This window comes from Lonchura striata, chromosome 2, assembly GCF_050655825.1.
Source record: "Lonchura striata isolate lonStrDom1 chromosome 2, ASM5065582v1, whole genome shotgun sequence".
Classification (NCBI taxonomy): domain Eukaryota; kingdom Metazoa; phylum Chordata; class Aves; order Passeriformes; family Estrildidae; genus Lonchura; species Lonchura striata.
In genome coordinates, this window is record NC_140704.1 from 62,233,778 (window position 1) to 62,256,571 (window position 22,794).

The window sequence follows — 22,794 nt, forward strand, 5'->3', positions numbered from 1 at the left end:
GTTATCTGTGGTTTATTTGTTACCATGTTGATATGAATTGCATTCTTAACTCTTGTTTTATTAAATCTCATTTCACAATTAACACTTTTTTCCTTCATTAATATCAAGCAAGCTGGCTGAACAAGTTCACACATTGCCTTTATCCTTAAAATTCTGTGAAGTATTATCACAATTTCAGATTTCACATTAAGTATGAGAAAGTCTATTTTGCTTTTCATCCCTTAGCACGATTGAATTCAATTGTTTTTTCTTGATGGTGTAAGATATTTTTTTCCTTTTAATTGTGACATGAGTATGATCTTTTTGGACTGACTTATTCTTCTGTCTAGGAACTGTGAGGGAGTCCTCAGGTATCCTGCTGTTTCAAAGGAAGGAAGTATTTAGCTCTTTAACCATTTTCTTGACAGTCCTTGGCTTATCCAATCTCTGAGCTACCTACCTAGCTTCTCCAGCACAGTGCAGAGACCTCCAATATGTGGCCAATTATGAAAAAATCTGTTGTGTTACTGGTTTTATGTACTTGTTGCATCAGGGCAATAGCCCAGTTCTTTGCTCAGAGTTTCTGCTCTGCATGTTCTGGTTGCTGGCCACACTTTCTGTGTAGGAAAAACTCTTGTGGTAGTCTGCACCTTAGTTTTTAATAAATACTTTTCTTTCTTGAATCAAAAGAAAGTAGGTCCCTTGGGATGCTGGTAAGTGTTATTGGCTGGATAATGTAGCTCTCTTTAGTCTAGCCATAACAGCAGCATTCCTTGGCCGCTGCTTCCCTCCCCTGTCAGTGAAGCAGTTCTGTGTGTTGGCTAGAGCATCAAACAGGAGGAAAGATGCCTGCTTGTGTCATAACTCATTCTGTTCCATTGCATACCTTATCTGTGATCCCCTATTTTTTGTTCTTTGCCTACTAAAGAAAATTGTACTTCTGGAATGTGAATTTAAATGAATTTAATGAATTTAAGATAGTGGGGATTTTTTTTCTGCACATGACCAGGTTAATTGGACCTTTGAAAAAACTCTTATTATTGGGGAACGAGTGAAAGTACAGGTAATGGATATTGTTATGGAGCTATGTAAATGTATCTCAGAAGTAGCTATATCTGCAACATGTAAGTCAAAAAGGCTCCTCCTGGACTTGAATTTCACCTCTCTAATATCTCTGAAATATGAGTAAAGTTCTGATATAACCTTCAGTCTCATCTCTTGCTGCATGTTGTAAGTTGGTAAAGGCATTCAGATGTAGTTAAAATATTCATTACAGCACTTTAGCTTTTCAAATACAATAAACCTGCCCACGCACAGGAGTTTTTTTGTTGTCTTACGATAAACACCATGTACACATGCTGGCCCTGAGAGGCAGTCTGTGTTCTTTCCCTCCTGTATGTGGTCACTGGTCATAAAGGTCATGAAAGAGAAATTATGTGAATGCCAGACTAGACAGGGAGTTACAAATACATGTATTTGCCTGGAATTTGATGAGCAGTGAAATATGAGAAAGAAATTTGGTGGGTTTTATATTTGTCTTAGCTAAGAACAGAATGCAAAAGTGAGCAGCCACAAAAACATGTAAAGGCAGACCAGTGCAAGCTAAACCCTTAGAAGAATATCAACTGAATTAAGTAGGAAAGTGAACAGTCATTATTCTACACAATCTCTTAATGCCTTTTATCCTCACTGAGCCTATACTTCTGTGAGAGTTGCAGAGTATGATGCTATAACTAAGCTTCTTAATTTAGCTACAGAAAGTACTAATATTTTGAAGAAAACTTTTTGCATGCATTAGTTATCTTCTTTTCTTAGATTTTTAGAAGAGATGGTAATTCACTGAAATTTTTGTTTCATTTAAAAGAGAGTTTCATGATATGCAGACACTTCTGATGAGCAATTTCTGTGGGGGAAAACTGTATGTCAAAGCCCTGCAAACTGCACACAGTTGCACACAGTTCATCTTTTTTCTGTTTACACTTCAGTTAAGCCTAAAACACAGTGATGATGCATGATGCACACCATCCAGAGAAGAATTGTGTTTTTATAGTGTATAAGTTTTGGATTCACATCCCAATAAATAGTTATATAGTAGGCTTGTATAAGTGAATACCTTCTGGGTAGTGGAAGAGAGTGCTTTTTGCATATGTGTTCATGTACTTTTGAAGAAAAATCGAGCACCATAGATCTTTGACCCTAAGTGAGGATCCTGTGCTTCTTTTATAGTTCTGAATATGAATTATATTACGTCCTTTCTGTCTTTGCTAAAATGCTAGACAGTTTCTCTTTCGTTTTTAATTAAGAGCTAGAGTGTTATAGGCTAGAGACTTGGGTTCGTAGTTGAAGTATTTTAAATTGTGATTAAAAATTCACAAAACAAAAACAAACCCAAAGCCTTTGCAATACTCCTTTAATTCTAAGCTTTCCAGTAAACAATGTGCTTCATGCAAGTCCTGCCATGTATCATAGATATGCTTCTCTGTGTGGTATCAGCAGCACTCCAAGTGTGAGTTCCATTCTTAGTCATTTGAGAGTACTGAAGGCTTTGAAGCTTGTAGTGTGATTTGCTTGTATGCCTAGTCATTGCAGTGCCACTGTCTGTGGTTTCTTTTCAAGTTCAAGAATTTTTTAATAATTAAAATTTATACCTTCTCTCTCCACCCACCCATCCCATGTTTCCCCTATTACTCTGTTCTACAGATATAAAGAGGTTAGCTGAAAAGGAGGACTGGGTTGTTGACAATGAAGGTTTGACATCGTTGGTGGGTATACTTGGTGTCTTGTAAGCTCTTCCATTGCTGGATTTTTTCTTTCTTTTGCATGGGTAATGAAAGTGATTTCTATATTCTCCAAAATTTAAAATACCTTGGATTTTATCTGTGTGTGCATACTGGTGTCTGTAGTTTTATTAAAATATTAAAATATGGGACACTATTTTTTTTTTAATTAAATTTTTGTTTGAATGGTTACCTCTTTGAATGGTGTACTGGAGTAAAAAGTCATACTTAAGGTCACAAGTTCAGTTCACATCAAAATGCTTCATAACTTAGTAGGCATGCTACCACAGAATTGGTCTGTAGCTGAATAAATAGATCACTTATATGTTATAATGAGAAATTGAACTGAAAAACTACTAATTTAGCATATTGCCTACATGCAAACAACCAATGACTTGAAACCAAATTCAGATAAATTAGTGAGTCGCTTTCTGGAAATAAACAGTAATGAGTAATGCCTAAAACACAGCAAGCATGTTGTAGGTGTGACTTAAATACAATCTGCGAAAGCAGAAAAGGCCTGTGGGAGGGACAATTGCTTTGTGTATGTTATCTAAGGGAATGCTCCACAGAATTTTTTAGTTCTTATTTGCTTCTATAAATACGTGTTTGAAGTTGAGTAGGAGGACATTAAGCAGTCACAATATGCATACCGTAGGAAGGAGTGTTGTTGTCAGTTGTAGTACTATCACAGATTTACAGCTTCTGGTCTTGATTTCAGTTGCTGCTGCTATGGGCAAGTCCCTTAACCTTTCTGTTTTTCACTGTGTTCATCCGCTGAATGAAGGCAGGGGGAAGGGTCTTCCACAGAAACATTATTTCTTTATATTTGTGTTGTAGACTAACCCATCTTTATTAAAAAACAGCTTAAGTAATTTTTGTGCTTAGAAATCACCCATTCATTCCTTGTATGCAGTACATCACTACATACCTTTTGAGGCCATGGTTGAAACATGCCAAATTTTAGTGGTCGAAGTTGACTGTGTTTTGTCATAGAGAGATTGTTTACCTACTATAGTAGAGTTCATTGCAGTAATATTAGAGTAAAGGTTAACCAATATGAAAAAGGACCAGGCAGTCTATTTGGGGACATTTTAGGCTTGGGGTAGAAACTGTATTTTAAGTTTGTAGGAAAGGTTAAAGACTTCTTTAGTGTTTATATTCCAGGTAAAAGATACAGTGAGATACAGAACCAGGCTTTTTCAGCTTCATAATATCCAAAGAATCACGTATCTAAACAACTTTCCTCTCCTGATATGTGATGTTTTATAGTGTGGAAGCAAAAACCCAAGAGCAGCACTTTACTGCTGGCCTTCTTCTTTTAAGGGATCCAAAAATATTAAACACAAATTGTCATAGTGGCTTTTAAATTATTTTCATTTTGCCATGTAGCATCAGTTTCCCAATCCACCTCCGTCATTTACAGAAATAAAAGTTATTCCTAAGCCTAAAGTTGGTGGCATGCGATAAACTATGTACTGAATGAAAAGCAACTTTACAGGACTTAAAAATATTTTTGTCCACTTCTTTGACCCAAATCCAGTAAGATGATGTCTCACTTTTCTGGAGTAGTGACTGCTGCATGTTGTCCTGCACAATAGGTTCTTGCCCAATAGCAGCAGAAACATGCTTTAAAAAAAATGAAGTGTGGCTTATCAGAGAAGAGACAAAGACAAGGAAAAAGTGACTGCTGTGAACTTGTTTGCACTTTCAGGATTAAATTGATACATGTTATCGAGACAGTCAAATTTCAGGTTTGGAAACCTGAAGGTAACAACATCCCCTCAAAACATTTTTTGTTCCATTTGAAACAAGCTTCAGTCTGATTTTCTTAGAAAACTTTTGCTGAAATACAATGCAGAAATATTGGACATCTCAGGTGAAATTCCATCTTGGATCAAGGTGCAGAGGAGGGAGTGTGTCAACAGGCATCTGTAATGCTACCACAAAAAGCTCCAAAGATCTTTCCTAAGCCTTTTATACAAGGCTGTTTGGTCTAAAAGTCTCTCATTCATCACTATGAAAGGATCCTCTAGTAATACATGAAGTGTGATTTTTTTTTTCCCCTTCCCACCCCTTATTTGGGATAATTTGTAAGTGAAGAGCTTACTATACACCGTGTAAGTTTTTATGTATTTGTGTAATGTATATTTAACATGCTTATCTACAGCTAACAACTCATTTGACTTTCAGCCATCCCAGTTTGAACAGTGCATTATTCGTTCCCTGCAATCTCTTAAAACTGTGTTGGACTGCAAACCTGGAGAAGCCAGTGTAAGTTTTGATTTATGTTTTCATTTTTGTTCTTCTTCTGAAACCATGAAAAGAACTTTCAGAGAATGATCCAGTGGTATAACTTTCCTCTGTATTTATTTCCCATGTACGCCTTTTCACTTGTGCTAGCTTTTAGACTTCTGATTTTGCTTCATTTGTTAAAGGTAATTTGTGTTGATGGGGCGGATGGAACCTGTATTTAAAACCTTAAAGCTGTTCTTTTGGAAAAAAAAGTGCTACTCATGTAATTTTCAGATAGCAGTAGACATTACAGCTAAAATAAAAAAGGGAGAGGCCATTCCTAGGAGTTACTCTTCACTTAGTGTTAGATCCAAATTAGTTGAAGAACTTATATTCAATTTTTTGTCCCCATCTATTTAGTCCCTTGAGGCCCTCATGATTGAAACATTGGTATTTTCTGTTTAAGTGAGTTTGACACTTCCAAACTCCCTTGGGGCTCTATGTATAGATATTGTTTCTCTCTCCTCATTTACATTAATCTTTCTGATTAGCTGGTCTATTTTCTTAGTGACCATTATTCAAAATAATCTGCAGTGAATTCACCTGCATGATGAATCATCTTTTTTAGAATGTGAAGACCTTGAAATATCCTGGGAGCTTTTGCGGCAATTCCATTAGCCAACAATGACACATACCACATGTGCTAGGATTTCCTTCCTTTTACTGTGTTATCTACTCATGCTTATCAAAGTGTTTACTGAGACTTGTATTGTCTCCAGTTTTTAGGATAGAGAAAAGTTGAAATTGATCTGTAAGAAAACAGTGTCCCAGCAGGCATTCTTTTAATTGTGTCATCTCTTTAGGCATAAGTTAACTCAGGTCTTCCTTGAGAAGTTGTGAAGTTGTTCTGCTGAAATAATATGCTTGCATCCTCAGGTTTTCCAGCATCAGAAAACACAGGAGGATGTGTGCCAACTAAGCATTGGGATCATGCAGGTATCTTGATCGCTTTGAAGTATGAAATTGTCAACACAAGTGACGATCAAAAATGTGTGCGTTATACCTTAGCCACCTCCCAAAAGGTAGCTTAAGTTGATGACTGTGTTATTCCTGTGGTACACTCAGGGATTCTGAGAAATGTTTGACTTTAAAAGTAGGTAGAGCTGACTAGGTCAATCTGGTGATGGCAAATCCTGAGAGAGTAAGTGACATATTCAAGTATTTTACTGAATGTGATTGTTCAGGATTTTACTGATAATTGATGCTTCCTGAGCTGATACCATCTAACATCTAATAACTGCAGTGAGAGGAGAAATTCTGGTTTTCATCAGCTGAGGATCTGGCTTTTAATTTTTGTAGCAGAAAACAGTGTTCTTTGTAACAAAATCTGATTTTTTAAAATTTATTTGAAATTTGGTATTAGCATTCTTTAGGTTTTGAACCATTTTAATAGTCTCCTCAAATAAGAAATTATGAGCCGAAGCAACAAAAGGATTATAGTGAGGCTTCTGCAATTTCTACTTGGAATCCAATGTTCAGATTTAGCACATGAAAACTGTTGACCATGCTAATCAAAAGATTATCACTGAATAATTTTAAACATGCATCATGAAAATTACTTGTCAGGGTTAAAAAATATTGTGTTTTCCTACAAGTACACTATGATGCATGCAAAATAGAAAATATGCACTCAAAAGCTGTAACTAAACATTGTAACTAATGTTTAAGACAAAACCAGGTGATGATGATTGCTCTGCTTTTATTGAGCGTAGCAAAAGTGAATTTGTGAGAACATCTTTTAGTTCTGGCAGAAAATTTAGATCTTGCTTTATTATTTCCTAGGGCTTTATAGATTGTTTGGAACAACTAAGCACCAAACCTGATGGTGACATAGATACATCACAGTAAGTAAAAAGAAATAAGTTTTATGTGTAGTATTCTGCAACTGTGTGTGCAAGTCTTACATTTAAATGGGGATGTGGTTTTATCTCTTTCATATTTCTTATTTCTTGTGAATACTTTTGCCTCTGAATAGTAATGCTTTGAAATAAGACCAGGTACTTTTTATGTCAAAACGTTGTGTGGCATCTTGTAATGAAGATCATACAAGATAATTAATATTACATTACTTACACTGTTTTATTCAGTGACACAAGTTGTGTGCTGTTCAAGCAGACTTGTTGGTTTTGACATGACTTTACATGGAATCAGTTGTACTGTCACTAATTAATGTCCAGTCATGGTGAAACATCCCCTGCCTTTCTTCCCTTCTGTTTTTTTACTGATTGTATTGGTATTTCTGCTAAATTCACGAAAGCTGTTTCTTCAATAAATTCTTATGAGCCACTTATTTTAGAGACCAAAACAAGTCAGAATAGCCTGAGCTTCCAGGAGTTACAAGCCTTTGTGAAAAGCCAGAGACTTGGCAAATATAAAAATATGCATTGCAAAGGGCAAATTAACTCTGGTTTTAATGAAATTTCTTTTTCTTCCTATTCAGATGACCATTGGGTGGATAGGTGTAAAAACAGAATCTGTGGCAAAACATAGAAATTATAGAAAAGAAAAATGCTTTAGGAAGGAAATGAAAGGTCTATAGCTAGAATAGTGCTGTCAGACCACCAAGTTCCTCCTGCAGGCTTTGTGGGCATCTTGGAAAAACTGAACAACATGGACTGCTTTGTTATCTGGTGTAGGGGGGATTTGAAACAGAATTGCATTTTGTTGTATTATGTTATTTGGGTTGTCCCTGTTTTTCCCTCGTTTATGGTTTCATCCCTAAATGTCAGTCCCATCCCCACTCCTCCCAAATCCCTAGAAATTCCCTTGTCATTCCCCATATCCCCTCCCTGTCACCTTGTCTGTCACTCGACTCTCTAGCCCCTCTCTCTAGAAGCTTCCATGAGGGGCGTTGAGTGATTGGCCAAGGACAGGGGTCCCCTCTCCTCAGCTCCCTGATATGTTGTCCTGCTTGTCAATTACTTCATGTCCCACTCCCCTCTATCCCCCGTCCCCTGAGGCCAGGAGCTCCCTGCAACTGCCAATAAACCTTGGATTTATACAGCCTGGATTGTCCCCTCCTGGTTCCCTCACCATCACCACCAGTGGCTTCCGAGAAAAGGGCTCGTAACCCTTAGCTGCCCTTCCTCATTCCTGAGCACGGAAGGGTGTCCCTTGCAGCCCCCGTGTCGGAGCTAGCAGGGAGGCACCAAGAAGACTCTTGGTGGACACTGTGGCAGCATTTCATTCCTGTTGATTTGAATCCACCATGTATCAAATAATCAAAGCACTATATTTTTGTATATACTTACTTTTTAAATAATATTCTTAGTCTTTCAGTTGATGTTTCATCTCCAGATTTGTTTGGAAGCATTCATGAAGAATCAAGTCTTTCTTCAGTAAGTTTGGCTTCTATATCTAAAAGCTGATGTGAAAATACTTCTCAAAGATACAGGAATATGTCTATATTTTTTTTTGATACAATATTGTAAATATTGTTTATTTTGTTTTCTTTTTTATAGAGAATTATTTTGTATTCTGTAGGCATTTCTCTTGTTGAAAGCACTGATTTTTATGGTATCTTAGTGTACCTTGTTAAGGTAACTCATGAAAGTGATTTTTGAAAACAGGTCCTTAGAAACTAAAATGGCATCAAAGAAATCAGTGAAAATAGCACTGGTGTTAAGTCAGTTGAGGATTTGATTTTTGATTTATCACCTTGTTTTAGATTAGAATCAGTCTGATTATTAGTTACTTTTTAAAACCCACAGAGATAGAGATTTTCAGTAATACAGTTTCCCCCAGAAAATTTTCTAAGTATTGGTTATTTGTTTGGCTTATTTGATTTTGTGTTTTTAGGAACTTGGAAAAGAATTTTTAATATTCTTGACACTTTGGTTAGTGTACTTTCTTTCATTTAAGTAGCTGATTAAAAAAATACATGTTTTACCTGCAAGAAATGTAATGTCTTGTGAAATTAATATTCCTTAGTACAGCTTTTAAATGGTGTCAGAAGCCCAACTGTGCCTAATTTACCAGAGTAATAAGCATTTCTGCTACAATAAAGAATCACAGATTGCTAGATTGGAGCAAGGTTCCGAAGTGTAGACATAATAACTAGTTCTTTATATTATTATATTCTTGCAATACATAGATTTGATATTAATTGTTGACTTGTGGCTTATTTCCTATATGTCATAGGTACAAAACTGTTAAAAAAAAAATCATAATTTTAGACAATGTCTGGTTTCCATGGTTCCATGGTATTGTTTTCTTATGTAAATCATAAGATATTTTGTCTTCTCTTTCTTGAATGAGAACAGAGAAAGTGAGTGATTAGAGTAAGGTTGGTCACTGAATTTTTTAAATTGTCATTTTTCAAATAGTTTGCATACTGCCTGATTATAACTTAAAGTAGAAGGCAGCTCTCAGTCCTAGTCATCACATTACTGAAATACCAAACTGTCAGGAGTTCTTGGTCTTAAGACCAGTACCATTTTTAATCAGATCAGTGCTGTTTTGGTAACTTTACTGTCAAATAATTTTGTTTTCAAAATACTTTCTCAATTGATTTTAACTTTCATCTGAGATGGAAAAGTAGTTTGAAATGAAAAGGAGGAGAGGGAAAGAGGGAAGACCCAATCTATTTAAATAGTTCTATCTTGTATGGTTCTTTGTTTGGAAGCTATATCTGATATCAAGATGAAAGAAAGGCAATTCTGATACCTCAACTCCAGAATGTATTTGACTCCTTTGTAGCTAAAAAAAATCATTGAAGAACATACATTATAACCACCTAGAATTTCTTCAAACTACTTAAACTATATAATATTATATAAATTATATAATGTAGTTTAGAACCTTGTAGTATTTTAGAGTTGGTGAGTACATTTGTTCAGTAACTGCTTCCCTTGTTTTAGCCACCTTCATGGGAAAGTGAAGATGATCTGTAGTTGATATTATGATGGTCATAATTCTTAGTATATTTCTTGAAACAAAGTAAAATCCAGAAACAGCTTCCTGGAAAGCTGTCCAAAACTAATTTTCGTAAAGAAGTCTTAAACCACAGTTCTGTATTAGTCATAACTATTCCAATGAATGCTCTGGATCCTATAAGAGGAAGCATCATGTTCAATCATCATACCTGATATTTATTCAGTTCTCAGTAGTTTGTTGACAAAAATATTTGTATACCCTACTTTATTTATGAGAATGTTTATTATGCACAGAGAGTCAGTAAAATACTCTATATACATTTACAGTGTTGGTTATAATGATACTTCTTTTTTCAACTGTTACGCTCTTTCTTCTCTTAATTTTTAGGAGCAGAGACTTTTAATTGCACTCAGTAACTGCCGTTACCTGGAACGTCATACCTTCCTAAATATAGCTGAACATTTTGAGAAACATGGCTTCCAAGGTGTTGATAAAATAACTCAAGTAAGTGAGGGCACTGGGATGAAGCATCATTGCTTGAAGATTTTTATTTGTTTTCCCTTCTGTGAAAAGTAGGTGCAAGTGCCCAGACATCCAAAATGACTCCTCGGTGAGTCTTCCACAAATAGGTGGGAGTCCAAGCATTGGTTGGATGCAACAACAAGAAGAATATGGTTCTGTGTGTTCATACAGGGCTTAAGTAGCTGGTCTAGAAAGTGTGAGCTCTTGTTCAGGACTTGTGCTCAATGACAGAGCTTATCAGATTTCTTAGTAACACTGTTTAATGTCACTGTGTTCTCTCAATGCAGAGAGTAAAAGATTGTTATCTCAGGAATATACTTGATAAATTATTTCATCTGGAAATCTGCATTACTGATAGCTCTTGTTCGTAAACTAGTTCATGGGGTTTTTTTGTTGTGTTTGTTGGGGGGGATTTTGTTGTTTTTTCTTTTTCAAAGAACGAAAATGTCAAAGTGGGTGGCAGTAGCTGTCTCATTTTCCTGCCTTTTTGTAAAGATTAATCACTTCTTATGAGAAATGTTGTGACTTAATCCTTAGGACCATAAAGCTAGTTTATTTACAGAAATGTTTGTTGGTTGGAAGTAAAATGTTATCTTTTCCAGTACAGACTACAGTATTTCACTCAAACTGATTGTTCAACTATGTAGTATATCCTTAGTCCCATTATGCCTGAATGTTGCTTGAATTTCTACAGCCTAAGTAGTTTTGAGTAACATTTGAAAGGGATTGCTATGATTTATGTGGTTAGTACACTGTAGAAAATTACTCTGGCTGTTGGCATTTTTTTGCTACTGGGAGTTGAGCCTGGTACCGTTGGAAGCAGCTAAGACATCTGCTATATATGTGTTCAACACCCTGCCTTGCGCAGCCATCTCAAAGTATTTCCACTAAAAGTTTGGCACATTTATAAATTACCAAATGCAGATGTTGAAGTGGCAGATTAATTTCCAATCTGTGTTAACCCTTTGAAAACTCTGACTGATGCAATGCTGCATTTATGGGACATACCAATGGGTTATGCCAGCTAGAGGGATTAGGATAATTAGATAGTCATCATAAGAGGGCAAATTTTCAGCTCTTTATTAATTTTAAAATGAGGGTGTAAGCTCACAGATGTTTGGAGAGGTGGGTTGATTGTTTCAGTTTTTTGTTCTGTCACCTAAACTCCTGAAAGTTTTTAATTTATTTAAATATTAGATTAAAAAGTTATAATAAAGAATTGGTAATTTTCAATTTTTATCTGAAAAGACTGAAACTAAGTCATACTTCTAAATTCTGCCACCTTTATAAATTTAATCTTAAAGTGAATTTGGTAATGTGTTTTAGTAAAAAACTATTGTTCTTACACTAGGGTGTTTTTTCTAAAGTTGTCTTTGTTAGTCAGGAAATCATTATTATCTAATATTCTGAAGTACAGAAATTATAAATTGTAGCCAAGAAAATTTTCTTACATTCTATATGGTTATTTCAATTTTTTTCTTAGTGTGCCAAATACAAACTTACATAAAGCAGCCAAACATAGCACTGTACTTTTAGTACATGCTACCTTGGCACATACTCATGACTCTTGTACTTCTCTGTGGAGATTCTTTAATTCAACTTATCATCAGTTTAGTGATTTAGAAAGTAGAAAAAAAAAAAACATGTATCCCATAAAATTTACCCATCTTATTGATTATGCTTCTGAATAAAATTGTTTCCACAGTTCTGATAATTAGATAACGTTAAAGGGCCGAGGCTTAAAATGGCTTTAATGCAAGAATTGAAAAGGAATCATTGGGATGTTCATGAAAGGCAACAATGTGAGAATTGTCTATTTTTATAAGCATTTAGCCCACTTGAAAATGGGGGAAATGAGTATACATGGTGAATGTTAAGGACTTCTGCTCTGCTTCCTTCCCCCAATCCTGGGCTCAAAATTGTTCATTCTTTCCTGCAATCTTTCCACCAGCTGAAAAACCAGATTACCACTAATCTTACTTGTGTATTGAACTTGAAACAGGTTGAAGAGAACTTGTATGAAACAAAAAAGCTTGTGTTGAATGTGTAGATGATTTTTTGCACTGGATGACTGCAAAAGTGGAAGGTCAACTTACTTAATTCTGAAAAACTTTGCTGAGGAACACTAAAGCAGTTGTTTCACAGATTCTATGAATGAGTGATATTTGCAGAGACTTTGCACTCAAACTTACTTTTCCCACTAGTTTAAAGTTAAATAGGAATGGTCTAAATAGGAATGGTCTAAGAGTTGCTATTCTCCCTAATCATAAGAAATTGAAGTGAAAAATATCTTGAAGCATTTGTAAGAGGATGAAAGAGCAATATTTCTGTACCTTTTAAAATGTATTCTTCTATTTAAAAATAGGCAGTCAAGTAGAAGAAAAAGAGGAAGAAAATAGCCTTGATCTTCTTATGTCTTATAGAGAGCTTGCTTTTGGAATAGAGATCCTCTTGTGACAAATCAAAGAAGGTTCAGGTTCATCACCTATAAAAGCAGGAAAGTCATGGTGTATCTTCTTTCTGAGCACCAGCTTCACCATCCCAACTTACCTAACATCAGTTTTGACCTCAGTAACAACTATTTTCCCTTATACTTGTGATCTCCTTCCTGAAAACTTCTCTACTTCTGTTCCCGACTCAAATATTGCAGTTCCTTTTTCTTTTTATTTAACAATGTAGACATACCAGAGTAGAGCACAATTTAGAGACTTTAGTGAATAAGGTTCAACCCTTATTCTACAGTTTGCAGTATTAAATACTTATAAATGAATGATAAGGAGTCTTTTCTTTCTTTTTCTGAAATCCCAGTCTGATCTAGAGACATGCTTTTAAACCAGACCTCATTTTTAAATGCCTTTACTTCTGGAAATTATTATTCATATATACATATGTGTGTATGTGTGTGTGCCTTTTCCCTGATTGTTAAGGAAAATGAACACTAGTGTAAAAGCTTTATTTTTGTGTTGCTTAAGTTCTTATTTATAAAGGTAAATACTTTTCAGCAGAAGTCACACGAGATTTTGATCTTAATTTTCATTTATTTTTATTTTCATGTAGTGTCCATTACCATGTTTATATACTAGTGTTCTGCTTCAACATTTTGTGATACGCATTGTGTTACAGAATCATTGTAGAAGCTATAATTACAGGAGATACCTTTGTTTAATAAAAAAACCTTGTAAAAAATTTAAAGTTGTTCAGATGACAGTGAATAAACTGTCCATATCCCCTTAGCTTTCAGTATGGCTAAGTTGTGTGAATTACAGAAAAGTGCATGGAGAGCTGTTAAAGAGAAGAGTTCTGCAGATGCTTGTGAGCTGCAGCTTCTGCTTCTGTTGTGCAGTTGAAGTAGAAAGTCCATAGGTTCAATTTCAGAACACAGAGACTTCTAAATAAAGAAAGAATTTTTTTAATATAGTGAGAAATTATAAAATTAAAATTAATAAATCCACAGTGTTATGCAAAAATCTTCATGTTTAAGGATGGAATTTTTTATGGGTATATTTTAAAGCATTCACAAAATTCAGTTGTTTACTTTGCAAGATAAAGACCTCCTGACATGCAGGAAAAAAATCATGGCAGTAGACACTTAATGATCTGCCTGCTTAGTCTTTCCTTGTATTTGTCATGAAAATGTCTACTGCTGAATACAGTTGGGGAAAAATTATACTGGGTATAGTATAGTATAGTATAGTATAGTATAGTTTAGTTGCTGATTTTTGCTGAAAATAAAGACATGATTTTTTGGATATGTGATTAACTTCTTTTAGTTAATGACTATTTACTGTGTTCTTTTTCCTTTTTTTCGTTTAATTTTTTAGGTTAGTATGGAATCCTTGAAAGAGCTGGATCAAAGATTGTTTGAAATGTACATTGAATTCAAGGCAGATCCAATAGTTGGGTCATTAGAACCTGGCATTTATGCAGGATATTTTGATTGGAAAGATTGTCTCATTCCAACAGGTAAATATCTGCTTATTAAACTCAAGTGATTTTAACAGTGATTGAAAGGAGCTAAAATATACTGTACAATTAAAAACTTTTTTCTAGTCTGTGTTTTTAACTTTTGACATGTTCTCATTATGAGTTCTTTCTCGCAGACTTTACTTAATTCCTAAATAATTTTTCAAATATCCCCAAATGATTAAAGCTGCTTTCATTATTGATAATCTCTTTAGTACTTGTTTTTTGTGATTATTTTGCTTCATTGCTTGTATATAATAGAAAGAATTATAAAAGCCATCTTTGCTATTTTCCTATAAAATTCACTGAGGTAGTTTGGGATATTTTGCAGTAGAATCTGGCTACTTTGATAATAGATGTAATTACAGTTCTCAAAAGGTAAAATTATGACAAAATGTGTATTATAGCAGTAGTTCAGCAAAGAATGTTAAACCATCAAACAGCAGGTATAAGGTGTTTAAAATAACCGAGATGTTAGTCATTATTTAGATGCTTTAATATCCTCTGTTTTGAGGGAGCATAAAATATAAATGAGTCTGCCTTTTTTTTTTTCAGTAGTGAATACTGTGCACACTTAGGTTCTTTGATCGTGTAAATTGTCTTGTGCAAAATTGGTACATTTGAATTCTTTATCACATAAATGCCTGGTAATACCAAGTAGAAATTAGTTTCAGTGACATAGACATAGCATTTTGAAGGTGATCTTTTCCTAATCAATTTGTACATTCTTGTTTTGATTTTTTCATAGAGTTTTATGTGGCAGACTTAGTAAAAATTCAGTGGTACTTAAAAATTGGATATGGAGGTAATTACACTGGTAACCTGTGAATCAAGAGCTGCAGGTGCTTCCTTGCTCAAAGGCAAAAGGATCTTAGAGTTTATTACTTTAGATAAAAGTGCATCTTCCATCTCTTGTTAATACTTCTGTGCTGACAGTATATGCTGTGATGCAGTGCACTGCGGAAATAGCTTAGATACTCATCTTGAACATTCAAAAATGTTTCTGAATAATACATAACTTGTAATCATATTTGAAGTGTATTTTCACTTGGCCCACCAGCTAACCAAGACATTGTGTCAGCTTTTTAGATGCTCATTTCTTGATCTAGTGCATTGGCATATACTTTCTAGGCTCACATTGCCTTTAGGATAATTCTGTAGTATTTTCTTTTTTTAAAGGGAATATTGCATTTCTAATACAGGTGAATCTCAGCCTTCTTTTTGTCCAATTTATTTTTGGTTTAATGTGCTTTCTCTGTAACTTTATGGCCAAAATTGAAGTGAAGATAGTGAATATTAGAGACACCTCTTCAGGTTGCATATCATAGTGTTGGCCAATTCAAAATAGTAGAAAATTTCTTCAGAGTTTTTTTATTAATCCTCAAGTTAGACAGGTTAAAAAAGAACATATAGACACTACTTCTGTGCTTCTCCACCTTGATGATTAGTTACCTTTCCAATTAATGAACCTCTGTTAAATGTACTCTGTTGACTACTGTATTGAAGTATCATGTTTTAACATAAACCAGCAAATAAGCATCACACAGCTGCTCTCTCACTCCTCTCCTGCCCTGGTGGAATGAGGGGAAAAAAAATCAGAAATGTAAAAGTTAAAAAACAGATGTTGAGATAAGGACAGTTTAATAATTGAAATAAAAGAATAAAATAAATTTTAATGAAAAGGAAAATAACAAAGAGATAAATAAACCGCAAGGAAAGAAGAAAGAAAAACAAGTGATGCAAATGAAAAACAGTTACTCACCACCAACTGACCAATGCCCAGCCTACCCCCAGCCAGCTTTCCCCCTAGTTTACATCCTGAGCATGACATCCTATGGTATAGAATATCCTTTGGCCAGTCAGGACCAGCTGCCCAGCTGTCTCTTCCCAGATTCTCATGGATCCCCACCCACTCGTTGGCAGGGCAGCATGAGAAACTGAAGTCCTTGATTTAGTCTGAGCATTGCTCGTCAGCACCTGAGTCATGGATGTGTTATCAATATTATTCTCATAGATTACAGTAAATACTATACAAGCTAATAGGAAGAAGATTTACTCTATCCCAGCCAAAACCTGGACAAAGTAGCCATGAGGAGCTTCATTCTGTTTGATTATAGCAGTGGTTCATTTACCCTGGAAATATTTGGGGCCCTAAAGATAATTAGTAAGTGATTAATAGGTAACCTCTTCATGAAGGTAGTTGAACTTTGTAATTTAAAAGGACTGGATGAAAAAAAACCTCTCTGTGGGGCAAATGAGAATCAGATTTTTTCTAGTATTCAATTAGAAAAAAAAAAAAATCAGCCAAGAGCCATATAATTGAAATTGATACTTTTTCAATAAACTGATACTCACAAACAACTTTAAATTGTAAAGTAAAATTTTAATTGAGAAAATATACGTAATCTAAACAATGCAGTTAATAGTGCAGTAGATATCTGTCTTTATTTTTCTCCTAGGAAAACCCAAAACAAACAAAGCTTTGTAATACTTAATCTCCAACAGCATAGAAAATACCTACTTTATTAAACTGAAATAGCATACGTATGACAAGGAGTGGGTCTAACTTGAGTCAAACACATCGTTCACTCAAGGATTTGTTAAACAGTGATATATTTATTTGTTAAGAAAAGATTGTATATTGGAAATCATCTGTTTTCAGTAATCTTATGTCTGCAAATTGTAAAGATTTTGTTTCATTTTCTTGGTTTGGATTTTGACTTTCAAAGTCTTAATTTTTAAAAAAAGAAGAAAAGGGCTTGGCAAGGCAAACTATTTAGGCTGCAGTTGTGTTCCTGAGAGATGCTATCAGTGATGTGTATTGTTGCATCCTTACTGGATGACTGCCAGGACATTAGAGTTTGCATGAAGTTTTTTTATGGGCTGTTTCTGCATCAGCTTTCAAATAGTATTAATGATGATTGTAAAAAGGTGGATTTTGACAAGAACAGTTCTTTTTCTGAAGGGAAAGAAGAGGTCAAAACATCAATTTGCCCATATGTAAAAGATAAGGAAAAGGTAAATAACTTCCCTGGTTCAGCCTGAAAATTTCTGGCCATTGAAAACCTGATCACAACTCGGGGGCATCTTGATGCCATGACACATCTTTTGCAAAAGACATTTTTTTAAAAATGTGCATACGAAAATACTCGGGTTTGCTTAGGAACGAGATTGAGAATTTTCTGATGGTGAATTTTCTGTCCAGAGCTTCAAGACTACAGCTGTTTCTGAAAAGTTCTCTGCAGAGGCTACCTGATCTGGACTATTGGAAGTAATGTTTTTGGGTAGATGGAATTATTCAGGAGATTCTAATGCTGATACAGGAGATAATGTAACTGCAAGAAAAGGAGAGACTGGAACAAAAAGCTTGTTATAAAGACTGGTATCAAGCAAGGAATGGAGGTGGAGCAAGGTGGGAAAGCCAGGACTGGATGAGCAAGTTAAAAACATAAATTAGGGTAGGATTTAGAAATTAAATTAAATAGAATTAATCCATTTTTATTTAGAAATATAAATGGATTGCAAGAGATTATTCAAACAAGAGATGGGCTTGAAGTGCAAATAGAAGGACAGGGAAATCTGATACTCACTAGACAAGCTGCTGTGTATTTTAAGAAATCCCCTCAATCTTGCACTTTTATCCTCTAGGGCTAACAGCCTATTAATATTACTGATTACTTTCTTTGCACAGTTTACAGAAATTATGTATGAATTACTGTAGACTTGGATTATCACTACAGGCAATGCTATATATAGGCAATACCACTGAGTAGCACAGCAATAACCAAAATGTCTTGCCTTGGCAGTGTTATCAAAATTGTTTCTTTCTGAGAATCAGGGCTTCAAAAGTCAAGGTCTACATCATCAGCAAAATTAATCAAATCCACATGAATTTCCTGTACAGAAATTTCATGTATTTATTGCCAATATTGTTGCTGAGCCATGTAGACCAGCGCAGTAAGAGAATTTTCTGTTTTCCAGTCTGGTTTGTGGTTTGTGTCCTTTTCCATATCAGTAAAAATAATGCACAAAGAAAATCTACACAAATTCAATAATTTAAAATTCCATCTTTAAATAATATTTTTTCCCCCATGAGTGCACTTGATTTGCTTCATAAAATGACAGCTGATTTGGAAATACAATTGTTTTTACCTTAAGTGGAACTGATAGTTCAGTTGTTCAGGCAAAAATCTATCCAGAATTGTTATAGCATTTGAGAAGTGAGTGAAGCATAATTTGGATGGGGAAAACAGGTGCATGTAGGTTTCTGTCCACAGAGTTTACTATGTCATGTAAATACCTCACTTAAGTGTTTTTCTCTTTATATTTAAAATGCCTTCTTTGAATCCTGTCTATTTGAACATTCATGGTTAATTTGACTACCTAAACTTTTGTCAGTTATAGAATATTCAGAAAAATCTTTCCAAAAACCTTGACACTATTTATCATTGGTAGCTCTGCAAGTATCTGGCTTTAAGTACTGGAGATAACAATTTCTTGCATCATAAAATTAATAGGAAAATACAAGAATGAGAAGAACTGTATTAAATGAACTGTTCTGAAGAAGAATTTTGAATAAAGTTAAGAGGCCTGCCTTTCGAGCAAACTTTGAAAAATATATACTGTTCAAGTATCTTACCTGCTTCTGTTAGTGTGGAAGAAGCTTATGCCTTGCTCATTTAAGCAATTGTCTTATAATTAGCAGATATTTCCTGATACATCTGTTTTTTGTTACACTTCCAAATATGAAAAAGGATTAATTGTTTGCATGGGGCAAATTTTTATTTAGCCTATGTGCTAAAACATTTACTGTTTAGTTTATCAACATGCATGTGCTTTTCAGTAAGAAAGATCTGAATGTCAGAGCTTGTGCACAAAGTGATTTTATGTTTGGCTCTTTATTTTGATCTAAGGTGTGACTGCTGGTGTTAGAAGGCAGTTTTATTAACTTAATTAGATTTATTGTTAATAAATAACTCATTCAAGTTTTCAGTTTAATTTCTGTGTAGACTTCTAAGTCTTTACAAGACAGACTTCAATTTTAACACGCAGCAGCAGTGAAATCTAGCTTAGTTATTTTCTCATTTGAAACATTGTTCTGATTTATTCCACATTATTAACATAATTAAAAGAGATTAAAGGAACAATAGGAAACACAGTATTAATCAGTTGCCAAGTATGTATTTAGATTTTTTTTCTGTGTATTGGTCAATGCGATAGTTTAACATAAAAGGGGGTTTTTGTTCCTCTTCATACATCTCTTTTTTAGTAGTAAATTGTGTTTTGCTGTGGGTTTTTTATTTCTAGTTTAAAATGCATAAGTTATATCTTGGTCGTGTGACAAAATTAGGCAGGTTTTTTGTTATATTTTTACATTATTTTTTTATATTAAGTAAAACTATCTTTTTGACTTGCAAGGCTATAAACTTTTGGAGAGTTAATGAGGTGTTTGCTCTGAATTCAGATGGAAAATATTTCTGTATATTAATGTTTGTGAAATACAAGCAAAGGTACTTGTAGTATGCCGGCATTTAGTCTTTTAAAATATTAATGTGAGCTTTTGCATGCAAATGGCTAATTACTTTTCATAATATGGCAAGTTTGATTATGTTTAATTTGTTTACAAATGCAACTACTGTGTTAATTTCTGTAAGACTGTAGTATGTGAGGATTTGTTTACCACACAGAAGGTCGATGTTCAATTATTTTTCTGAACAATTCAGGTAGTGGTGATATCTCTTCATAATTTGCTTTTCAAATGCTGGCTGCTTGCAATCTAGCCAGCATTCAGTCAGAGTTCACAAGCATACAGATTTTTAGCTGCTATTCTAACAACCTTTTTTAAATATGTATCTTCTGTGTTTCACTTGTGTTGTCAGATATGGGGGGAGCTGTAGTATTTAAAATTTCACATTGCTTTGAAAGTTTTGGGTGATTTCGGACTTCCAACTGAAAGCTGATTGTGGTTTTTAGATATTCATTCTGTACTTGGCATAAATTGAATACAGTGAAGTTATATCTGAATTTCTTTTTCTTTGGTATGTTAAGAGATCATTGTTTGAAACATTTGAAATATATGAAATGCCACTATCACAGTAAAAGATTAAGTACGTCACATCTGCTAAATCAGACTTTTTTATACTTGTCACATCTTTTATCTGTTATTTGTCTAATTTAATAATCTGATAAAAAACTTCTAATGGCAATAGCCTGATGAAAAGGTACTCAGTAGTTAAAAATTAAATATCAAAAGGCCTATTTAATTTGTAGTTACTCAGCAACATGCTTGTCAACCCTAACTTGTCTTCTTTTGTTTAATTTGGGGCACTAGCACCCTGCTTACATGAAAGATGACAAGTGCATTTACATCTTAAAAACATTTGGATATAGTACAAATCATTTTCTTTTTCTTTCCTTTTTTTTGTTAGAAATAAGCAATTACTTTTTGACTGAAATGTGCAAAATAGTTTTGTTTGAAATCTCTGTAACCCTTTAGATTTCTCCTAACCATTTAAAAGGATGGCTTCAGAATTATCTTACATCAGGTAGATGATTTTGAACTCCAACAGTCCTCAAATTGTTGATGTCCTGTCTTTAGGAATTGTCTGAATTCTTATACTTTAGTAAGGCCAAATTCTGGTATTTTGATGCAGGGATATGATATGCCATGTATATGAATAGGAAGAAAACTATGTTTTGCATGTCTGTTGCATATAATAAGGGAAAAAAGTCTTCTGTACTGGCAAATGAAGTTGCTAAAGGACTTGTCACTTTGGGGGTTTTTGTTACAAAATGCTCATAGTTTGTTTATGACACAAGAGGATTCTTATACACAGCAGTCTTTAATTAGTCCAGTTAAAATATGCTGATTTTCATTCAAATGAACTGCTCTTGCAACATACATTAGTAAATTGATGTTTTGTGCTTCTTGTAAGGAAATACCAACTATATAACAATCAAATTTGTCTTAGGATGAGTTGAATTTATTCATCCTTAAATGATCCATTCAATCAGCAAGTGACAGTCTATACATTGAATGACTACAGTTCTTGCATTTGTTTTACTACACTTAATTCTTCATGGAGTAGAATCATGTACCAAAGTTGTAAAGTCAGAGACCATTGTATTGTAGGCTTGCCATTTTTTGTAAAAAATTAATTTGCTGCTTGAAACATAAGCACAAATTTTAATGTGTTTCAAAATACTTTCATTTGTGTAATTTCATTTTAACCTGAAATTTTTCTTCCATTTCTTTCTGAGGCATTTATGTTTCATTCTATTTCTCAATTCTCACAACATTGTATTGTCATGTTATATTTGTGTCTGAATTTAAAATTTTAAGGATTATTGTAGCTGATGAAATGGAATGCATATTGTCCTTGCAAAAGATGGTAACAGAAGATGACAGTGGCCCTTCAGCTTCCTGTAGTTTCTGCCTACACGTTACCTTTAATTTCTAACTATTATAGAAATTCCATTAAAAACCATCCTTCCTCTTGCTTTTCACATGTCCTCCTTCACTCACAGTTCTGATTAATGGCATTTTCTGCTATTAAGCCTACCAGTAGTTGTTTACTAGACTGCTGTCCATCACTCTTATAACTTCTCTTTGGCTTTATCTGTCAAACTTCTTGCTAGGATACCTTGTGGCATTTCTATTTGTCTGTGCCTTGCTAAAGACTAATAAGCTCCATGAATTAAACTCCAAAAATATTTTATCTTTGGTATTTTGTCATTAAAATTTGGAATACTGCACTCTTCTCAAAATTTGGTCAGCAAATTTGAAAGCTGACTGTTTAAGCAAGGTGTATTTTAAAAAGGGAAATAATGTATTTGGGAAAAGCATCTGTCTCATCTGAAAGTTTGAAGACCTAAACCAGACTTCATTTATATTGCTTTAGGGGCAGGAAGAGCATGAATGCAAAATCCTTGTATCTCTAAAATGAAGTTTTGCTGTGATTCCTTGGTCAGACGGCAGCTTAATCTTGTAGCTTGAGAATTGTCTGTTCAAGTACCTGTTCTAACTGATGGTATGACAAGTCACTGTAATACCTGCATGAGATTAGTTATTGCAGCTTCACAGGATTTACTTATCAGGCATGTCTGACAAGTCAGATGTCCCTTCTGGTGACTAGCAAGTTGTAGGAAGTTTTATGGTACTTGTCATCAGTTCAGCTTTCTTATTTATGCAGTCAGCCTCTGTCATGTGAGGACATGTGTTAATGTCAGCAACCTTTGTTTTGGTTTGGTTTTGATTTTGTTACAGGGAGACCTAAATTTTTTTAGCCCCTCAAGCATTCTCTTTGAGAAACACTTAAGATCTTCTAAGATCATTTAGAGATTTCATGACTGTCTTTGGTAATAGGATCTAATCCCTGCATTG

The 22,794-nt window shown here is 34.4% G+C and overlaps 1 protein-coding gene across 2 annotated transcripts in view; it reads left to right on the forward strand.

Moving 5' to 3' along the window:
- EXOC2 (exocyst complex component 2) overlaps nucleotides 1-22,794 on the forward strand; it is a 126,499-nt gene that overhangs the window by 76,927 nt on the left and 26,778 nt on the right. For both annotated transcript variants that reach the window (XM_021544771.3, XM_085571326.1), the window contains exons 17-23: nucleotides 2,680-2,741; nucleotides 4,950-5,030; nucleotides 5,928-5,987; nucleotides 6,834-6,895; nucleotides 8,323-8,389; nucleotides 10,314-10,430; nucleotides 14,270-14,411. In XM_021544771.3, the coding sequence (XP_021400446.1) occupies nucleotides 2,680-2,741; nucleotides 4,950-5,030; nucleotides 5,928-5,987; nucleotides 6,834-6,895; nucleotides 8,323-8,389; nucleotides 10,314-10,430; nucleotides 14,270-14,411 (591 nt within the window). The remainder of the gene's footprint in view (nucleotides 1-2,679; nucleotides 2,742-4,949; nucleotides 5,031-5,927; nucleotides 5,988-6,833; nucleotides 6,896-8,322; nucleotides 8,390-10,313; nucleotides 10,431-14,269; nucleotides 14,412-22,794) is intronic.